Source organism: Muscardinus avellanarius, assembly GCF_963383645.1.
Source record: "Muscardinus avellanarius genome assembly, chromosome: 7".
In the NCBI taxonomy this organism is placed as follows: Eukaryota; Metazoa; Chordata; class Mammalia; order Rodentia; family Gliridae; genus Muscardinus; species Muscardinus avellanarius.
The window spans coordinates 111,642,820-111,663,998 of record NC_137793.1 but is presented as its reverse complement, the minus strand read 5'-3'; the positions used below and the strand labels follow the sequence as shown (position 1 = coordinate 111,663,998).

The 21,179-nt window shown below is 44.0% G+C and overlaps 1 protein-coding gene across 2 annotated transcripts in view; it reads left to right on the top strand.

Annotated features, from left to right (window-relative positions):
• The window catches only part of RABGAP1L (RAB GTPase activating protein 1 like), a gene marked incomplete at both ends in the record, with an annotated part of 518,644 nt that overhangs the window by 245,588 nt on the left and 251,877 nt on the right, over positions 1 to 21,179 (top strand). For both annotated transcript variants that reach the window (XM_080699626.1, XM_080699625.1), the window contains one exon: positions 8,164 to 8,277. In XM_080699626.1, the coding sequence (XP_080555752.1) occupies positions 8,164 to 8,277 (114 nt within the window). The remainder of the gene's footprint in view (positions 1 to 8,163; positions 8,278 to 21,179) is intronic.

The window sequence follows — 21,179 nt, the reverse complement described above, 5'->3', positions numbered from 1 at the left end:
TCACATCCTGACTTAGGATGGTCTTATAAACCCTCTTCCCAGGGAACCAGCTTAAAGCTGGCCGCAGAGTAAAGGTGAGGGCCCAACCAAGGCAAGTCGGCCCCAGCCTCGCCTTCGTTTGTGGCTCCTGACGAGGCACGGCCCACCCTCCACTAAAGCAGCGGCACAGGCTCTTTCTTTACACTTTCTACCTTTGTACTCTTTCTACCAGCAAATATTTCAGCATGTGTTCTGCGTAGGGCACCAGGTGGGCCATGATGAGCACCATCTCTGGCGGCCAGGAGCACTCTTCACTCAGGAAGTCAGATAGCTCAGCCCAGGCAATGTGCACCATGGTGATTTCTTCAGTGATCCTTTTTGTACTGGTGCAATATGGTTGTACACAGTAGGGGATTCATTGTGACATATTTGTACATGCACATATATACATTAAGTTCATTCCCCAGCACACGCGGGTATGTAATAGTGTCACACATGCGCACGGCACTTGGCGGGCTCTCCGCTCCCTCCCCGTCCCCCGCCTTCCCCACACAGGTGTCGGTACCGACACTGGTGTTCTCACATTGCACATATGGCGGTGGACATGACCCCTCCGTTGATCCTCCCTCGCTGCCCCCATTCCCCAAGACCTCCCCCGGCTCCACGGCGGTTTCTCCTCCTTTATCCGGAGACCCTCTTGTGTCCTGATTACTCCTTAGCTTCTGCATATGGGAGAAAACATATGAACCTTTACTTTCTTTTTGTGTGTATGTGAGTGGTTCTAGGGATGGAACCCAGAGGCGTTCTACCTCCGGGCTACACCCTCAGACCTCTTTTTTAATATTTTATTTGGAAACAGGGTCTCAGTAAGGTGCTGAGAGCCTCACTAAGTGGCTGAGGCTGGCTTCGAACCTGTGCGATCCTCTGTCTCAGCCTCCCAAGCGTGGAGATTCCAGGCGTGTGCCACCGCGCTGGCCCAGGCCTTCTTTCCTCCCCTCCTGCCTCCCGGACCCTCCCTTTACTGAGCTTCCTTCCATTTCTGTGTGACCCTTCTGGAACTTTCTTCGTCTCTAGCTTCTGTGAATGAGTCAACATATGGCCCTTGGCTTTGTGAGTCTGGCTTATTTTATTTCACATGTTGCTTTCCAGTTTCATTATTTTTCCACAGATGACATGATTTCATTCTTTTTTTATAGATGAACAAAGCCCCATGATGGGTCTATACTGTGTTTTACTTATTCTTTCGTTTACTGAAGGACTCCTAGGCTGGTCCGTAACGACGTTTGTGACTCGCACCGCCATGAGCCTGGGTGCGCGCGTGTTGAGGCGGCTCCGGGGAGGAAACGGCTCAGATGACGTGGTGTTCACGTCTGAAGAGGTGTCTTGGGAAGGAGGAGGGGAGCCAGTGGGACTCTGTGCATATGTAAACGTGCCGCGTGGGATCTCACCATGGGGCATAACTGCAGTGCACCAATAAAACTATGGAAAGCCATTCAGACTTTAAAAATGATCTTTGATCACCTTGGGTCTGTTAGGAAAATTTACCTAGAAATCTATGACCCCAGTGGCACCTAAATGAAAAAGACGATATGTGCGTTGATTAGAGGGTGGAGGCGTGTTTCAAAAGTGACCTTAACTCGACTCTTTCTTCTTCCGTGTGGCAGAGCCGCGCCTGTTAGTTACCACAACCGAAAGGAACACCAGACAGGGATTTTGTGGTTCTTGTGTATCCTTGAGATCAGCTTCAAAGTATTTTTCCAAAAAAAAAAGCTAACATAAACTATGAAGGATACTTGAAATTTCTTTTTCTTCTCTTTTTTTTTAAGTGGGCAAGACTTGTTTCATTACTCAATTACTGACTTACTTATGTTTATCATTCAAATGTTTATATATTAATTCATTTGTCCTTTTTTTACAACATGTGTTGCAGAATACTAGAACTCTAATTGAGATATAGGCAATAAAATATTTATCTCTAATTAAGGTATAGGAAAATCCAATATATATTATATAAAAACATGAAAACTTTTTTGTTTTTTTTGTATCTTGGGGGGATTATTTTGAAAATGGCATACATTCAGACTGTGCTCGGTGCCCCCTCTCCCCCCACTTCCCCTTCCCTCTCCCGCAACAATGAGTGTCCAGGTTAGCCTGGGCCTTTTGTTTGCTGTCCTACTGAGCTACACCCTCATTCCCAATAGTTGGGATTTCTTTTTTTTTTTTTTTTTTTGGTGGTACTGGGGTTCCTGGAAGCCCTTCTACCTCCGGGCTACACTCCCAGACCTATTTTTACAATTTATTTGGAAACAGGGTCTCCTAAGCCAGCGCACGTGGCTGGCTTCGAACCTGCGCGATCCTCCTGTCTCCGCCTCCCATGACAAGCGTGCCCACCACGACCGGCCTAATAGTTGGGAATTCTAATGCATCACATTTGATATTATTTGCTTCTAGCAGAGTTTTAAATACATGATTGCTGTGATTTCTCTTATTACATTGATGTAACAAGACTGTTTTTAAAAATACTGCAGCATTTGAATGCATCTTTCTATGTTTTTAAAATTATTTTGGGGTAAGCCACTAGTGCTAGGATTTCTAATTTCTATTTTAAGATACAGATCTGTTTTGGTTTTTCTCTAGTTTATATACTATCCATAATTATTTCCATGTAGTATTACAATTTTAATATTAAAAATAAGGAGAGACTTAATGAAGGAAACACTTTAAATAATGTTATGTTGCTGGGCATGGCGGCGCACGCTTGTGATCCCAGCATTCGGGAGGCTGAGACCTGGAGGATCGCGGTTCGCGGACAGCCTCAGCTACCTAGTGAGGCCTCTGCAACTCAGTGAGACCCGGTTTCAACATAAAGAATAAAAAATAGGGCAGGGGCTGTAGCTCGGAGGTCAAATGCCCCTGGGTTCCATCCCCAGACCCGCCAAAAAAAAAATGTTATGTTCATATATGAAGTTATCAATACCAATTTCAGTATTATATATGGAGAGAGCAAGGGAGGGAGTGAAACCCAGAGAGAAGCACACCGGTACTGTGTGTGTGTATATTTCCATCACTTTGAACCTCATTATAATGCGTAATTACAGTGCACCAATTAAAAAATAAAAAGAAATCAGAATGTTTTGGTATGCATTTTGCTGCAGGATTTGGGGGACGAATATTTACTCTCATTCAGAGGAACAGGTCTTTGCCCTGCCTGCTTCTCTTATTCTGACTGGCTACTCAGCACTCGTTTCCCAAGTGCTCGCTAACATCTCTGGCACCAAGGAAACAAAAGCCAATAAGAACTGAGCCGGGTGTGGTGGGGCACACTTGGAATCCCAGTACTTGGGGGACAGGAGGATCGCGGGCTTGCTGCCAGCCGCAGCAACTTAGGCCTTCTGCAACTTAGTGAGAGCCTGCTTCAAAATAGAAGAGTAATACAGAGCTGAGGGTGGAGCTCAGAGGTAGAATGCCCCTGCGTTCAATCCCTAGAACCACAAATGAATGCATGCAGGCAGGCAGGCAGGCAGGCAGGCAGGAATGAATGAATGAATGAATGAATGAATGAATGAATGAATGAGAACTGAGCATGGTTTACTTAGAGGTGACGATCGGGAGACATGGATACAGACTCAGTAAAGAGCAGAAAGGAGCGGAGCCTCCACAGTATCCTGGTGTGTCAGCTCAGAGACTGGAGTCGTTGCTTATTCCACTGAATCCAAGAATATAAAAGAGGCTTGATTATGTGGGAGAGTCTCGACTGAGGTTTTGACTTGAGTATTAAATGTGGCATGAGAGGTCTGTTACACTAGACGTTTCCAAATAATAGTTTGTGGACTACAAACTTAACAAGACTCTCTGCAACTTAGTGAGACCCTGTTTCAAAATAAGATAAGATAAAATAAAATAAATAACATTAAAGGGCTGGGGGTGTAGCTCAGAAGTAGAATGCCCCTGGGTTCAATCCCCAGTACTGAAAAGAAAGAAGAAAGAAAGAAAGAGAGAGAGAGGGAGGGGAGGAGGAAGGGAAGAAGGAAGGAAGGAAGGGAGAAAAAGAAGAAGCGAAGGAAGGTAAAATTAGAAATATATGCAACTTTGGGAAACGTCAGGATGGAATTTGGTTACTATTCTTCATTTCAGCAGAAGTTTATTGCCTGATACTATGAGTTTCAGGATTGTGGCCCATGTCAATCTTTACTTTGGGACAGTGAGCTGTCAGCAGACCTGAGGATAAACGCAGAGCCAGACCCAGCACAGGTAGATTTGAGGGGGTCCTGGAAGTCTAGATGTCCCCACAGATACCTGTCATAGAGAGCGTCTCGACCTCCGACCTAGATTCCCGAGGCTCTGGCGAATCCAGGCCCAGTCTGGGCTCTGCGGTGTCACCCGGTCTTCTACTCCCAAGGAGTACTTGCCCCATTTGCTTGGTGCCACCCCTTCCAGGGACTCCTTCGGGGCTGGGTCCCCGTTACAGACACTGTTTGGTCTCTCAACACCTCCTCTTCCCTCACCCCCCTTCATTTCTCATTGCTCTGTCTTTCCCTCAAGAGATCTCTTCTCTCTGAAAGCAGAACATGGCTCCTGTTCTTTACCGTATGTCAGGCTCTGGTTCCGAGGCCTCTGGCAGGGCATGCAGGGCAGCAGCTTGTTCACAATACAGTTCAGTCCCTACGCCCGGGTCTCCTCCCATCCTAATACAGGATGGCAGTGGTCCAACCTTTTTATTTCTGTTTCTGCCTCATAATTTTAGTAGCATATTTGAAACGAGAATACACTTTAATATTTTTTCCTTTCATCTCGGGCTCTTTGGATTTGGGGCAAACATCAAGGGGAATAAATGAGACCCACCACTGCAAACCCATCTGCTTCCGGGGACACGCAAGCTGACTGGTCTGTGATGTTTTTACCATCCAACATAGAACTGAAGGAGACACCCGTGGAGTCAGAATAGGAGGTGCATTCTAAGGTCAAAATTTCCTTAGCTCTGAATCACCGTGGCTACGGATGGTCTCCCGTGGCAATTTTTAATGGCACTGACCTATCGGCACAGTGCTCATGAGGCTGAATTGATTCCCTAGGACAAGTGAAGGGAAAGTGTAGCTCACACGTTGGGTTGGGCAATTGGGATTCATAAGAAAAGATGCTGTCATGATTTTGAAAACGTGGCCGATCAAGGTACGGACAAGGTGTTTATTTGTCAGGATATTACTTTTCTGCTTCTGCTGCTGCTGAGGTCACAGGTGAGAGTAGTCGTCTTCATGGAAACACCTTTCTGGCTCTTGACAGCCCAGAAAGTATTGCGTGAAAATTAATAGGCCAGCCGGGCGAGGTGGCGCACGCTTGTAATTCCAGCATTAGCCAAGCGGAGTCTGGAGGATCAAGGTTCGCAGACAGCCTCAGCTACTTAGCAACTCAGTGAGCCCCTGTTTCAATAATAAAAGAACTAAGCCAGGCGTGGTGGTGCGCTTGTAATCCCAGCATTCAGGAGGCTGAGACAGAGGATCAGGGTTTGCTACTTTTTTGGTTTTTTTGTGTCTTGGGGGGATCACAGTCTGAACGTATGAGGATCAGGCCTCAGCTACTTAGCGAGGCCTTCTGCAACTTAGTGAGACCCTGTTTCAAAAAGAAAGAATAAAATTAGGGCAGGGGGTGTAGCTCGGAGGTCGAATGTCCCTGGGTTCCATCCCCAGACCTGCAAAATAAAATAAAATAAAAACAAATAAAAGAAAAGAACTAAGATATATAAGGCTCGGGTGTAGCTCGGAGGTACAATGCCCCTGAGTTCCATCCCCAGTATCGCAAATTAATAATAATAATAATAATAATAATAATAATAATAAAGATAGGCTTTGGCCTTCCAAGTCTTTCTCCCTAATCCTTGTTGACACCCAAGTGTTGCATTAATTTCTTTTTTACAACAAGCAAGTAAGAATGACTCTCTTCTAGTAGGAATTACGAGAAGTACAAACATGTTAGGTGTTTCACTGGAAGATCATACGTTTTTTAAAAGAATGTTATTGGTACCTTCTAATCATACATCATAATGAAGTCCAGAGTGATAGACACATACAGGCTCATGGCACCTGGCTGACCCAAAGCTTGAAATTGAACCCACTTGAAAATGATGAAAAGTTACTGGCGCTCCTCATCGTACCTCTTGGAGTTGGTTTGCAACTGTTCTTTGACAAGTTGAATTAAGCCCTCTTTTGGACTGGGTATTTTACCCACTAGAGATTATTCTTTTTTGGACGTAGGTTTAGTCTTATGACTAATGGTCATAATGGCTTAGGAACTAAAGAGAATTCTTGAAAGACAGATATAGTTTCTGTGTGGTGATGGGCTCAGGGCTCTAGGGTATGGGAAATAAAACCCAGCCTTTCAGACTTTATTTCAAACCTTTCACTACTTTGTGGTGCAAAGTCAGCTTTTGTGGATGGCTCAGCCTAAGGCCAGAGAAACAATGGTCTCTGGTCCATGCAAAGCCCCGTTTTGTAGACCCCCCCTTTTTAAGAAATACTAGCAAGATAATTCTTAGAAAAAGTTGGTGACTTTATTATCCTTTAATTTTTTTTCTCCTTCGTTTCTTAAACAAGAAAGATCATATGTACATAAAAAAGTTACTCGGTATTATGTAAATATTATTTCTAGAAATTTTTTATCTCTTTCCCTTTCTTTGATTCAGACCACTGGTACCATTTAAAAATAGCACGATGATTCATGTGTGAACAGTTTCTAGGAAGTATAAGTTCAATGATTTCTCCCTCTTAATTTCCTGCAAAGCCCAAAAAGTTATTTTGTGGCTACTGGGCACATATTTGACCTGAAAGAAATTCACCAATGATAGTAGTAATGTTTTGTTCTTCTTTCTGTCTCAGCCTCCCAAGGACTGCAATCATAGGTGTGCACCACCACACCTGACTGGCTCTATCTTTTTATATATTATCTTTCTGCTTGTCCTATTCTAGACCCCCATTCCCAAGTTTTCTTCATCATCAGGAATCGCATTTACCATGACAAACCCGTCTTCCGCGTGTGGCTCCTTTTACTTGGTCTGCGGTGATTTTTTAAAGTTCCTTTTGAGTTAAGCTGTAGCGGTTCCATTCCCGTAAGCCAGCAGAATGTCCTCCAGACTGGCTTGTCCTATGTCGGGTGTTTGCTAGCAAATTTGGAACTTTTCACGTTGCTTCCTTCCTTTCTCTACATGATATAAGATCTAATTACCACTCAGCAGGAAATAGCAGCTGAAATGAAAGAGGCAGCAAGAGGAGGCGCTGGCTGGCTTGGGGAGAGCTCATCAGCTCCTTCCTCCTGTCCACGCCTCAGCTGCAAGGCCCAGGGAGTCCTCACTCCCACGTGCAACCCGTGGTTCAGAGGTCTCTTCCCCTTTCTGGATTTGAGACCCAAAGAGGGGATTTGTTTAGACTGTTACAGAAGCAGCGGCACTTTTGATTTGCACTTAGTGGTCTTTGATGCTTCTTTGAATTGTGCAAAGTATTTCCATCATCTGGTGTGCTCAGAGTAGTGCCATCCTATTTTCTTGAAATTTCAGTACAGATACAACAGACATTTCCAGGAATAAAGAGAAGTCGAGGGAATAATTAACCATCTGTAATACAGCTTCGGGTTTTACTTGATTTTGAGCTCTTGGTTCTCGAATCTAAAAAATATCTCTAGGTTTATGCTTAAAGCATATTTCATTTTAATGTAGTAACATATAGGGATTTTGTTTTGTACAATGAATATTTTGGGTAATTAACCTAGTGTCTGGAAGGGGTTATTGATATTTTCACTTTGTGTGTGTGTGTGTGTGTGTGTGTGTGTGTGTGTGTGGTACTGGGGCTCCTTCCAGCCATTCTTCAAACCTGGCACTCTGACTTCTCTATTTTTCTGCATTATAGGCACTCCTACTTTTTTTTTTTTTTTTGGTGGTACTGGGGTTCCGGGAAACTCTTCTACCTTGGGGCTACACTCCCAGACCTATTTTATACTTTTTATTTGGAAACAACTCTGGAGGGAGAGTTATCTTTTTCAAAACTGAAAATGTGATAGAGCAGCTTCTTATACTACATGACTACATCTTTAGGTAAACTTTCCCGAGCTTTTGGAATTTTTTTATTGTGCATATATTATTATTTTTCATAATTAAGAGAAATTCCCCATTAATACCATGTGTGGTTGTTTCTCCCTCAGGACTCAGCTCAGGAGAGTGTCATCACGCGAGATATCCACCGGACGTTCCCCGCACACGATTACTTCAAGGACACCGGAGGAGATGGTCAGGAGTCACTCTACAAGATCTGCAAGGTAGGGCGCGGCCTCCGCGTCTCTAGCTTATCATGCACGACTACATTTTCAGAGCTCATCCTAAAGATTTCTAGATATTTTTTGCTGTCTCCACATCTTAATTTCACTGTACCATATTTCCTTCTTTACACATACACCACCAGATCCTCCATGCTGAGCGCAGAAGGCGGCGTCTTAGCTTTGTGCTCCAGAGGAGGCGCGGTCTAGCCTCAGGGCCCCTCGGGCTGCACCGCGCAGGGTCAGAGGCGGCCCAGACGACTCTGCTCTCCTCACAGGAGAATGTGGCAGTTGTCTAAAGTGTTTGACGATAGGCAAGAGTGAGAATCAGTGCAGGTCCTCCGCCGATGTCCACGAACCTGGCTCGTGCCGGCGCACGCCTCTGTGCAGCGTTACATCGCATTTTAATCTTCCTCCCCCTCATTAGTAGTAGGCCTGGGAAAAACTCCTTTCTGCTTTTCCTTCCTTTGCATGGATACAGAAGACTCCGTCTCTGTCAGTGGAGAAGAGCCAACAAGTTATTAATTTCTCAAGGTTATTTCAGAAAGACAGAAGGCAGAGGAGAGTGGTGGAGGGACTCACATTGCTCTCACCTGCCGCTCCAGTAGAGGCTGTTAATGAGGAGTGGGCCGCCCCCAGAGCAGGCAGTAACAGGAGAAGCAAGCACTGTGGATACTCAGTACCTGAGTACTGTGAATACGGTACTGATTACTGAGTACTGTGGACCCTGTGGCTAGTCAGTACCTGAGTACCGTGAATACAGTACTGATTACTGAGTACTGTGGACCCTGTGGCTAGTCAGTACCTGAGTACCGTGAGTACAGTACTGATTACTGAGTACTGTGGACCCTGTGGCTAGTCAGTACCTGAGTACCGTGAGTACAGTACTGATTACTGAGTACTGTGGACCCTGTGGCTAGTCAGTACCTGAGTACTGTGAATACAGTACTGATTACTGAGTACTGTGGACCCTGTGGCTAGTCAGTACCTGAGTACCGTGAATACAGTACTGATTACTGAGTACTGTGGACCCTGTGGCTAGTCAGTACCTGAGTACCGTGAGTACAGTACTGATTACTGAGTACTGTGGACCCTGTGGCTAGTCAGTACCTGAGTACCGTGAGTACAGTACTGATTACTGAGTACTGTGGACCCTGTGGCTAGTCAGTACCTGAGTACTGTGAGTACAGTACTGATTACTGAGTACTGTGGACCCTGTGGCTAGTCAGTACCTGAGTACTGTGAGTACAGTGCTGATTACTGAGTACCGTGGACCCTGTGGCTAGTCAGTACCTGAGTACTGTGAATACAGTGCTGATTACTGAGTATCTTGGATACTATGGATGATTAGTACCTGAGTACTATGGACACTGGGTAGTCAGTACCTGAGTACTGTGAATACAGTACTGATTACTGAGTACTGTGGACCCTGTGGCTAGTCAGTACCTGAGTACTGTGAATACAGTACTGATTACTGAGTATCTTGGATACTATGGATGATTAGTACCTGAGTACTATGGACCCTGTGGCTAGTCAGTACCTGAGTACTGTGAATACAGTACTGATTACTGAGTACTGTGGACCCTGTGGCTAGTCAGTACCTGAGTACCGTGAATACAGTACTGATTACTGAGTACTGTGGACCCTGTGGCTAGTCAGTACCTGAGTACCGTGAGTACAGTACTGATTACTGAGTACTGTGGACCCTGTGGCTAGTCAGTACCTGAGTACCGTGAGTACAGTACTGATTACTGAGTACTGTGGACCCTGTGGCTAGTCAGTACCTGAGTACTGTGAGTACAGTGCTGATTACTGAGTACTGTGGACCCTGTGGCTAGTCAGTACCTGAGTACTGTGAATACAGTGCTGATTACTGAGTATCTTGGATACTATGGATGATTAGTACCTGAGTACTATGGACACTGGGTAGTCAGTACCTGAGTACTGTGAATACAGTACTGATTACTGAGTACTGTGGACCCTGTGGCTAGTCAGTACCTGAGTACTGTGAATACAGTACTGATTACTGAGTATCTTGGATACTATGGATGATTAGTACCTGAGTACTATGGACCCTGTGGCTAGTCAGTACCTGAGTACCGTGAATACAGTACTGATTACTGAGTACTGTGGACCCTGTGGCTAGTCAGTACCTGAGTACCGTGAATACAGTACTGATTACTGAGTACTGTGGACCCTGTGGCTAGTCAGTACCTGAGTACCGTGAATACAGTACTGATTACTGAGTACTGTGGACCCTGTGGCTAGTCAGTACCTGAGTACTGTGAGTACAGTACTGATTACTGAGTACTGTGGACCCTGTGGCTAGTCAGTACCTGAGTACCGTGAATACAGTACTGATTACTGAGTACTGTGGACCCTGTGGCTAGTCAGTACCTGAGTACCGTGAGTACAGTACTGATTACTGAGTACTGTGGACCCTTTGGCTAGTCAGTACCTGAGTACCGTGAGTACAGTACTGATTACTGAGTACTGTGGACCCTGTGGCTAGTCAGTACCTGAGTACTGTGAGTACAGTACTGATTACTGAGTACTGTGGACCCTGTGGCTAGTCAGTACCTGAGTACTGTGAGTACAGTGCTGATTACTGAGTACCGTGGACCCTGTGGCTAGTCAGTACCTGAGTACTGTGAATACAGTGCTGATTACTGAGTATCTTGGATACTATGGATGATTAGTACCTGAGTACTATGGACACTGGGTAGTCAGTACCTGAGTACTGTGAATACAGTACTGATTACTGAGTACTGTGGACCCTGTGGCTAGTCAGTACCTGAGTACTGTGAATACAGTGCTGATTACTGAGTATCTTAGATACTATGGATGATTAGTACCTGAGTACTATGGACACTGTGGCTAGTCAGTACCTGAGTACCGTGAATACAGTACTGATTACTGAGTACTGTGGACCCTGTGGCTAGTCAGTACCTGAGTACCGTGAGTACAGTACTGATTACTGAGTACTGTGGACCCTTTGGCTAGTCAGTACCTGAGTACCGTGAGTACAGTACTGATTACTGAGTACTGTGGACCCTGTGGCTAGTCAGTACCTGAGTACCGTGAGTACAGTACTGATTACTGAGTACTGTGGACCCTGTGGCTAGTCAGTACCTGAGTACTGTGAGTACAGTACTGATTACTGAGTACTGTGGACCCTGTGGCTAGTCAGTACCTGAGTACTGTGAGTACAGTGCTGATTACTGAGTACCGTGGACCCTGTGGCTAGTCAGTACCTGAGTACTGTGAATACAGTGCTGATTACTGAGTATCTTGGATACTATGGATGATTAGTACCTGAGTACTATGGACACTGGGTAGTCAGTACCTGAGGACTGTGAATACAGTACTGATTACTGAGTACTGTGGACCCTGTGGCTAGTCAGTACCTGAGTACTGTGAATACAGTACTGATTACTGAGTATCTTGGATACTATGGATGATTAGTACCTGAGTACTATGGACCCTGTGGCTAGTCAGTACCTGAGTACTGTGAATACAGTACTGATTACTGAGTACTGTGGACCCTGTGGCTAGTCAGTACCTGAGTACCGTGAATACAGTACTGATTACTGAGTACTGTGGACCCTGTGGCTAGTCAGTACCTGAGTACCGTGAATACAGTACTGATTACTGAGTACTGTGGACCCTGTGGCTAGTCAGTACCTGAGTACTGTGAGTACAGTACTGATTACTGAGTACTGTGGACCCTGTGGCTAGTCAGTACCTGAGTACCGTGAATACAGTACTGATTACTGAGTACTGTGGACCCTGTGGCTAGTCAGTACCTGAGTACCGTGAGTACAGTACTGATTACTGAGTACTGTGGACCCTGTGGCTAGTCAGTACCTGAGTACTGTGAGTACAGTACTGATTACTGAGTACTGTGGACCCTGTGGCTAGTCAGTACCTGAGTACTGTGAGTACAGTGCTGATTACTGAGTACCGTGGACCCTGTGGCTAGTCAGTACCTGAGTACTGTGAATACAGTGCTGATTACTGAGTATCTTGGATACTATGGATGATTAGTACCTGAGTACTATGGACACTGGGTAGTCAGTACCTGAGGACTGTGAATACAGTACTGATTACTGAGTACTGTGGACCCTGTGGCTAGTCAGTACCTGAGTACTGTGAATACAGTGCTGATTACTGAGTATCTTGGATACTATGGATGATTAGTACCTGAGTACTATGGACACTGTGGCTAGTCAGTACCTGAGTACTGTGAATACAGTACTGATTACTGAGTACTGTGGACCCTGTGGCTAGTCAGTACCTGAGTACCGTGAATACAGTACTGATTACTGAGTACTGTGGACCCTGTGGCTAGTCAGTACCTGAGTACCGTGAATACAGTACTGATTACTGAGTACTGTGGACCCTGTGGCTAGTCAGTACCTGAGTACCGTGAATACAGTAATGATTACTGAGTACTGTGGACCCTGTGGCTAGTCAGTACCTGAGTACCGTGAATACAGTACTGATTACTGAGTGCTGTGGACCCTGTGGCTAGTCAGTACCTGAGTACCGTGAATACAGTACTGATTACTGAGTACTGTGGACCCTGTGGCTAGTCAGTACCTGAGTACCGTGAGTACAGTACTGATTACTGAGTACTGTGGACCCTGTGGCTAGTCAGTACCTGAGTACCGTGAGTACAGTACTGATTACTGAGTACTGTGGACCCTGTGGCTAGTCAGTACCTGAGTACCGTGAGTACAGTACTGATTACTGAGTACCGTGGACCCTGTGGCTAGTCAGTACCTGAGTACTGTGAATACAGTGCTGATTACTGAGTATCTTGGATACTATGGATGATTAGTACCTGAGTACTATGGACACTGGGTAGTCAGTACCTGAGGACTGTGAATACAGTACTGATTACTGAGTACTGTGGATACTGTGGACACTGTGGGTAGTCAATGTCTGAGTAATCAAGTTTAGCCTTTTTAATGAGCAGCAAAGATTTTCCAGTAGGGAGTCTGAAGTATACTTACAAATATATTTCATTTTATATTTACTGTTTTCTTTAAAAAAAATAGCACTCATAAAAGCACTCGCCTACATGTGCTAACCAAGTGCAGTTGTTTAATTTTGCAAACGGCAAGTCTTTCATTAAATCCTTTTTGTGTTGGTGGCTTTGCCCTTTTCCCACTCCTCTGTCTCCTTCTTTCTTTCTCTGTCTCATTTTTTAAATCTATTTTGGTGTATGGTGAATATACACTGATCAGAAGTCTATTTGGGGAGACCTGGGGGTGTAGCAGAGTGGTAGAGTGCTTGCCTAGCATGCATGAGGCCCTGCGTTTGATCCCTGACACAGCAAAAAAAAAAAAAAAAGAAAGAAAGAAAATAAATATATCTATGTTTATAGAAATATATCATTTAGAGTTAGAAAATAACTTAAAATATAATAACTTAAAATCTGAGAGTATTCTAATTTCTGGAAAGTGATATATCATCTAGTTTTTTAAAAATGCCCAAAACCAGCCAGGCGTGGTGGTATATGGCTGTAATCTCAGTACTTGGGGAGGCTGAGACAGGAGGATTGCAGACTTGTGGCCGGCCTTAGCAACTTATTGAGGCCCTCTATAACTTAGTGAGCCTCTATTTCAAAATAACAAGTAAAATATGCCTGGAAATCAGAAAAAAGTTTAATAATTCATTATCTGCTTACAAAAGATAGAAATAATTATTTTAAAAACTTCCAAGGCCAGAGGTGGTGGCGCACACTTATAATCCCAGCACTTGGGAGGATGAGACAGGAGGATTGGAGGTTTGCAGCCAGCCTCAGCTACTTAGTGAGGCCCTCTGCAACTCAGTGAGACCCTGTCTCAAAATAAAGAATAAAAAATAGGGCTGGTTGCCGGGCGTGGTGGCACACGCTTGTAATCCCCGCGCTTGGGAGACTGAGACAGGAGGGAGGATCACGCAGGTTCAAAGCCAGCCTCAGCTACTGAGTGAGGCTCTCAGCAACTTAGTGAGACCCTGCTTCCAAATAAAATATAAAATAGGTCTGGGAGGATAGCCGGGAGGTAGAAAACCCCTGGGTTCCACTCCTAGTACCACAAAAAAAAAAAAAAAAAAAAAGTCTGGAGGTGTAGCTCAGAGGTAGAATGCCTCTGGTTCAATCCCCAGTACCACACACAAAAACCTTCCTACTACATTTGAAATTCAGCAAGCTATTAACTTCTGGTTTATATAAATAAAAACAGGACAATCTATATAGTTTCTACATTTATTTAGAAGTATTTGGCTTATAACAAACAGAACATTTTCCCTTCTAGCATTTAATATATTTTCAGCCAGTCACTGACTTTTCCTTCAAATTTTCTCTAATTGATAATACTTTCTTCATATGACTAGAACAGATGGTTCTCTGTTCTTGTAGTCTCTGACTTTTTATTTTGTTCCCTTGTAGTATAAACAGTATTTGCCTCATTATACAATATTGAGAGGGGAAATATCTGAAACATTACTAAACACAAAGATAAAAGTTAAGTGGTGAGCACCTTTAAATAGTTGGGCTCTTTTGCTTTGCGCTGCAGATAGTAATCCAGCCTTGGCTTCATGAGAAGATGCTCGCTAGTTCCTTTACGCAGCTCATGCGGTCACTTTAGAGGATTAGAGCACATTTTTTTTTTTTTTTTGGTGGTACTGGGGTTCCTGGAAACCTTTCTACCCCCGGGCTACACTCCCAGACCTATTTTATATTTTTATTTAGAAACAGGGTCTCTCATGCCAGCGAGGCTGGCTTTGAACCAGCGCGATCCTCCTGTCTCTGCCTCCCAAGTGCAGAGATGACAAGCGTGCGCCACCACGCCAGGCTGGAGCACATTTTACAATATCATCAGACAGTTTTGAAGCTATGAAGAATACTATAAAACTGTGGATCTAAGACACTTCATTACTGACACGTAGTTTAAATTGCAGTAAGTTTTGTCATTATGTGGAAAACCAATAAAATCATATAAAAGGTAGTAAAAATTGATTATGCTTTTAGTAGCATATAAAATGATTTCCTAACACTGCTTGATAAAAGAGTCGAACAGAGATATATATATCAGCAAGTATTGAAGAAACACATTTTCTGGACCCTTCGACTGTATAGATCGAAGGGTTTTTGTGGTTTGTGACTGACCCAGTTCTTCCTCTTGGTCTAACCCTATTTAGCAGACTGATGCTTATACCAGGAGAGCTTAGCTGATGGTGATACTTCAAGAATAGAATTGCATATTTATAAGTGACTTGGGACTAAATGTTCCTCTCAGGCTTCTACATTAACTCTCCTTTGCATTTTGAATGCAATTTGAGCCAGTCTTTTTTATTTTGTGATCCTCATCCCATGTCCCCCAAAAGTGACTTATTATGTATAACCTTAAGGTCACTGAGTAATTTTCCTGTTATAATATTTTTATTCACAGACTGATATCCAGCTAGAGACCTCACACTGACAATATGCCTTTGAGTTTCCTTTCTAGATATCCTGCACAAAGTCAAATAAACTTTAATGATACTTGTATCAGCTATTTTGTTATATAATTCATCAACAAGGACAACTTTAGTGTTTCTTTGCCAACCTTTATTGTTTTCTGTATTTTTCATGTCTTATTGCACTGACCACAACCTCCATGTTAGTATTAAAATTGTAATAGAATCCTTGTCTTGCTTCTGATTTCAAAGGAAACACATCCTACTATTTACCATTAACAACAATGTCTTGTTCACATCACCAGCACAAACACAATTATGTGCTTTTTATTAAATACATTTTCTTCCATGTGTTATAGTAATTTCACATTTGCAGAGTAATTTCACATATAGTGCCCCTCTTATTTCTGGTAGTTTCTCATTAGTAGAGCCTTCACAGGAGATGCAATATGCTGTGCTTTTAAATTGAGCAGTAATTATTAGGAAACTCTCAGTTGCAGTAAGTTCAGAAGCCAACCCCGGTTTCAAGGATACAGCAGACTGACTTTGTAGTTGAAAAGTTTTCTGTGGCTCTGGTGAAATGAAGAACGATCTGAACTGTCAGATTAGAGGGAGACTGTTAAAAACTTCCTGTCATGTTTTAATGGCCCTGTCAATTCCAGTTTCACCTCTTAATATCTTTTTCAGAGTAGGAGGAAATCGAAATGGTTCAAAGCTGCTTCTGTTGTCATAAATTTTTATAGGGAAAGCTGAGCTGAAAGTATAACAGTAAAATTCATCAGTTTCTGCAATCGAAAGTTTTCTGCAAATGAAAACATCCGCCCTTCCCTCCCTGTCTTTTCTAGTAGTTAGATCAGTGTCCTGCTTTAAAGGAATGCCCTTGAGAGGGGCAGGCTATGCTGCTGCCCCAAGTGTCTTTAGCACTTTCTAATTTACATATGATGAGAAAGCTTGTTTCAAGTTAGGAAATTTAAAGTTAGGATTGGTTCAGCTTAAAGGGCTGGGCAGCAGGAGATCTGTTCAGGTTTTGGTTTCTTCTACCAAACAGATCTAAGACCTTGAAAAAATTGCTCTCTAGATTTCCTCCTGAGTCATGTGTGGAGTCTCAGAAAACTCTTGTAGTTCTGATTTGCTATTGCTCTATTTAGATTATTTATTCTAAAATGTAAACAGATAAACACAGAACCTACTAGTTAAGTCCCATGGCAATGATTAGTTTTGTCTTAATACAAAAATTATAAAGCTCTAATTTGAAGATTGTATTTAGGTCTGTCACATCAAATGGAGTTAATTTAGTGATTTACTTTAGATATCTATCTCTTTAATAGACCACGACCAGTCGCCGGGCTTGGTGGCACACACCTATAATCCCAGTGCTGAAGACTCTGTGACAGGAGGAGTGCAGGTTCAAAGCCAGCCTCAGATACTTAGGGCTTCAGCAACCTAACAAGACCCTATTTCAAAAGAAACAATAACGAAAGAAAAAAATTAAAAGGGCTGGGGGGGGGGCATAGCTCAGAGGTAGAATATTCCTGGCTTCAATGCCCAGTACCATCACTACCACAAACAAAAACAAAACTCTATGATAAGTTACCTAAAATATTATCCACAACAGTATAGACTGAAGTAGCTTCTGGTATGCAATTTAACTTGTGGATATTGCTTTTTCTAATTTTCTGATTAGAGCAACTGCTTTCTGAAAAAGAGGATGCTGCTGTGAATTAATGGAAAAGTCTATTTGTATTGCAGGGAGAGCAATACCGTCGTTCATATGACTTGATAATTTGATAGTATGGTAGTTTGTGGGATAACAAAAGTAACCTCTGTTTTATTACTTTTGTCAAAATAAGATTGGATTTATTCTATAAACTAAGGCGGTTAAGGTATTATTGTAATATTTTGATGCTAATAATGTTGAAACTGCTGTACCGTTTGGAAGGCTGCAGATAGTCACTGATTCTTAAAATGAGATATAATCATATATTACATTATTTTCCAGACTTGGGGATGTTTATGAGGATGAACGCAGGGGCATTCTACCTTCAAACTACACTCCTAGCCCTTTAAATTTATTTTTTGAAACAAGGTCTCACCAAGTTGCTGAAGGTCTACTAAAGTTGCTAAGGTTTACCTCAAACCTGTGATTGTCCTGTCTCAGCCTCCCAAGTACTAGGAGTATAGGTGTGTGCCACCGCACCCAGCCAGTTGAGCATAATTTTAATATGATTTTCAAGCTATTTGACTATTTGTAAGTTGGCTCTCATCTTGGGTGCACCTGAATGGGCCCAATTTGAATGTCAATATTTACTGAACAAGTTATATTGCACGGGTCTTTACATGGCCTGGTTTGCCTGACTCTGAGCAACCTGCGGGTTCCTCCTTCTCATGTCTTTGGAGTTTGGTTGGCTCCAAAGGGAATGAAGGTCTTTAGTATGGAGTAGTAGGTGCTCTTGGAACAAAAAATGGACCCAGAAGGATTGAATATGGAGCCGGATCTTGAAGGATTCAGGAAGCCCTTGGAGAATCATGAGGGTTTTTAAATTCTCCGTGGACCTCTCCTCTCTTTGCCTTGAGTGTCTAGTGAGTCTCTCTGTATTTCAGCAGCCTTCTTAAGGTGAGTCCAGACAAGGACTGCTAAGGATGCCTGGCCCCGGAGCCACCCGCTGTGGCAGCCCGTCCTCACACATAGTCTACTGAGTGGTTTCTGTGGACCCTGAGGGATAGCAGTGAAATCCCAGAGCAGATTACCTGCCTGAAGAAAGAACTCATCCTTCCAGGTCTCACAGAGCTGGAAGAAACTTCCTAGTGGGGATGGAAACAATCTCAGAAGTCATGGAAACTTGCAAAGCGCTCTGGTTTATTTATTTATTTATTTATTTTTATTGGTGCATTATAATCATATATCACATTGGAATACAAGACTTGAGAGGATATACAAGCACACATCATCCAATTAGCCCTCATCCAGCCCCCATCCCATCCCCTCCCCCTCCCTCAATCCCATGCTTGTTTGGTGATTAACTCTGACACATTTGTTTATGTACCTCCTGTGTTTTAAAGAGGCTCCATCCTCCACTATTACATACCCTCTGATTGATCACCTTAGTTGCTTCACTATAGGGCCCTTTCTATAGCTCGACCTCTTCCTGTTGGCCCTTTTCTCCTAGTTTTTGCTGATTAGGGGAAGCATCTGATTTTTATTTTCTGCGATATTTCTCTGTGCATGCCATGTTGCAAGTACCGATCCCACTCTTGACGGCCCCAGTAGTGGCCTGGCTACCCGGTGGACTGATCCAGACCTCGCTGGCTCAAGCAGCAGCCTTTCCTCATGGGAGGCCCCGATTCTGGTCTCACTGGCCCCGACACCAGCCTAACCCCTCAGCTGGCTCCGATCCCGGCCTTAGAGGCCCCAGTAACGGCCTTGCCTCACGGCAGGCTCCGATGCCGGCCATTGGCCCCGGCATCGGCCTAACCCCTTGGCAGGCTCTGATCCTGGCCTCAGAGGCCCCAGCACCGGCCTTGCCTCACGGCAGGCTCCAATGCCGGCCTCTCTGGCCCCAGCACTGGCCTAACCCCTCGGCAGGCTCTTATCCTGGCCTCGGAGGCCCCAGCACCGGCATTGCCTCACAGCAGGCTCCGATGCCGGCCATTGGCCCTGGCACTGGCCTAACCCCTTGGCAGCCTCTTATCCTGGCCTCAGAGGCCCCAGCACCGGCCTTGCCTCACGGCAGGCTCTGATGCCGGCCTTGCTGGCCCCAGCACCGGCCTAACCCCTCGGCAGGCTCCGATCCGGCCTCAGAGGCCTCGGTAGCGGCCTTGCCTCACGGTGAGCTCCGATCCCGGCCTTGGAGGCCCCGGCATTGGCCTAACCCCTCGGCAAGCTTCGATCTGGCCTCGGAGGCCTCAGTAGCAGCCTTGCCTCATGGTGAGCTCCGATCCCGGCCTTGGAAGCCCCGGCATCGGCCTAACCCCTCGGCAGGCTCCGATCCAGCCTCGGAGGCCCCAGCACTGGCCTTGCCTCACGGTGAGTGCTCTGGCTTAGAAAGCACCTCTGCAGAGGTGGGCTATTGGATCCTCACTAGTACTCAGTAGTAGTAGGACAGGTAGACTTTCCACACTATATAATGAAATCCAGAAAATTAAATTACTGGCCTAAAATTACATAGTCACTAAATGGCAGAGAGTAACTTGAAACTCTTTAATTTTAAATTCTATAATATTTCTACAGTGACTACTAGGATTCTATATATTCAATGAAAAGGAAAAAATATTATCTATCAAATCCCTTCCATATGCCAGAGACTGTGCTAGGCACTTTTATACACATCTTGTTTTACAGTCTTGGTGATAATCCTAAAAATGAAAACTACGTCTTTGTTCTTATACTTAGGCTCACATCCTCAGGGAGGCTCAGCATCGACTCATATCACACAAGACCTTAATCATCAAGGTAGATCTAGGTAACTCCAGCATCCACTTTTTTTTTTTAGTGTTGGCTTTTTCAGTGTTAGAGGAACAGTATTTTTAAACAAATGAATCTTAGCAGCATCATCATAAATGAAATTCCGAGGGTTATAAAATATTTCTTGTCAAGTTAAATGCTTATTCCTTATACATATAATGTTTTAAGAGGAAACCGTAAAGGGACAGTGTGGAGTAGGGTTTGCTCTTCACCAGCATATCTGGTGTTACTGGGCATCACAGGCAGGAAAATGTTTTAGTTATTTTTTTTCCTCAAGACAGCCCATGAAGTGTTACTGAGCAGGTGGGCCAAGAGCATGATGGAGACGTCACAGAAGAAAAATGAGTTCGTCTTTAATGATTTCACCCAGAATTTTATTTGAGCCAGGTGTGATGGTGGACACTTGAAATTCCAGTATTTGGGAGGCTGAGAAAGGAGGACTGCAGGTTCGTGGCCAGCTCAGCAATGTAGCGAGGCTCTCCACAGTTAAGTGCAACCTTGTTTCAAAATAAAACATTAAATAGGGTTGGGGTATAGCTCAGAGGTAGAATACCCCTGAGTTCAGTCCCTAGTAACACACACACACACACACACACACACACACACACACACACACACACACGGTTGTTTGAACTACTTATAGGAAAGTGGTACTGTGATGTCTTTAGTGCTTTGGGTCTTAGGACTAGGAATTTCTAATAATAATAATTTTAATAATAAGTAGGAATTGTGCATTATTTTAATACTCTGTTTTTTATAGTAGCTATGGTACTTGTAAGAAGGTAGAGTCTTTTTGTGTGTGTGTGTGTGGTACTGGGGATGGAATGCCAGGGACATTCTACTTCCAAGCTATACCCCCAGCCCAATTTTTTATTCTTTTTTTTTTTGCATCAGGGTCTTATAGAATTGCAAAGGGCCTCACTAAGTAGCTGAGGCTGTCCAAGAACCGCATTCCTCTTGTCTCAGCCTCCCAAATGCTAGGATTACAAGGGTA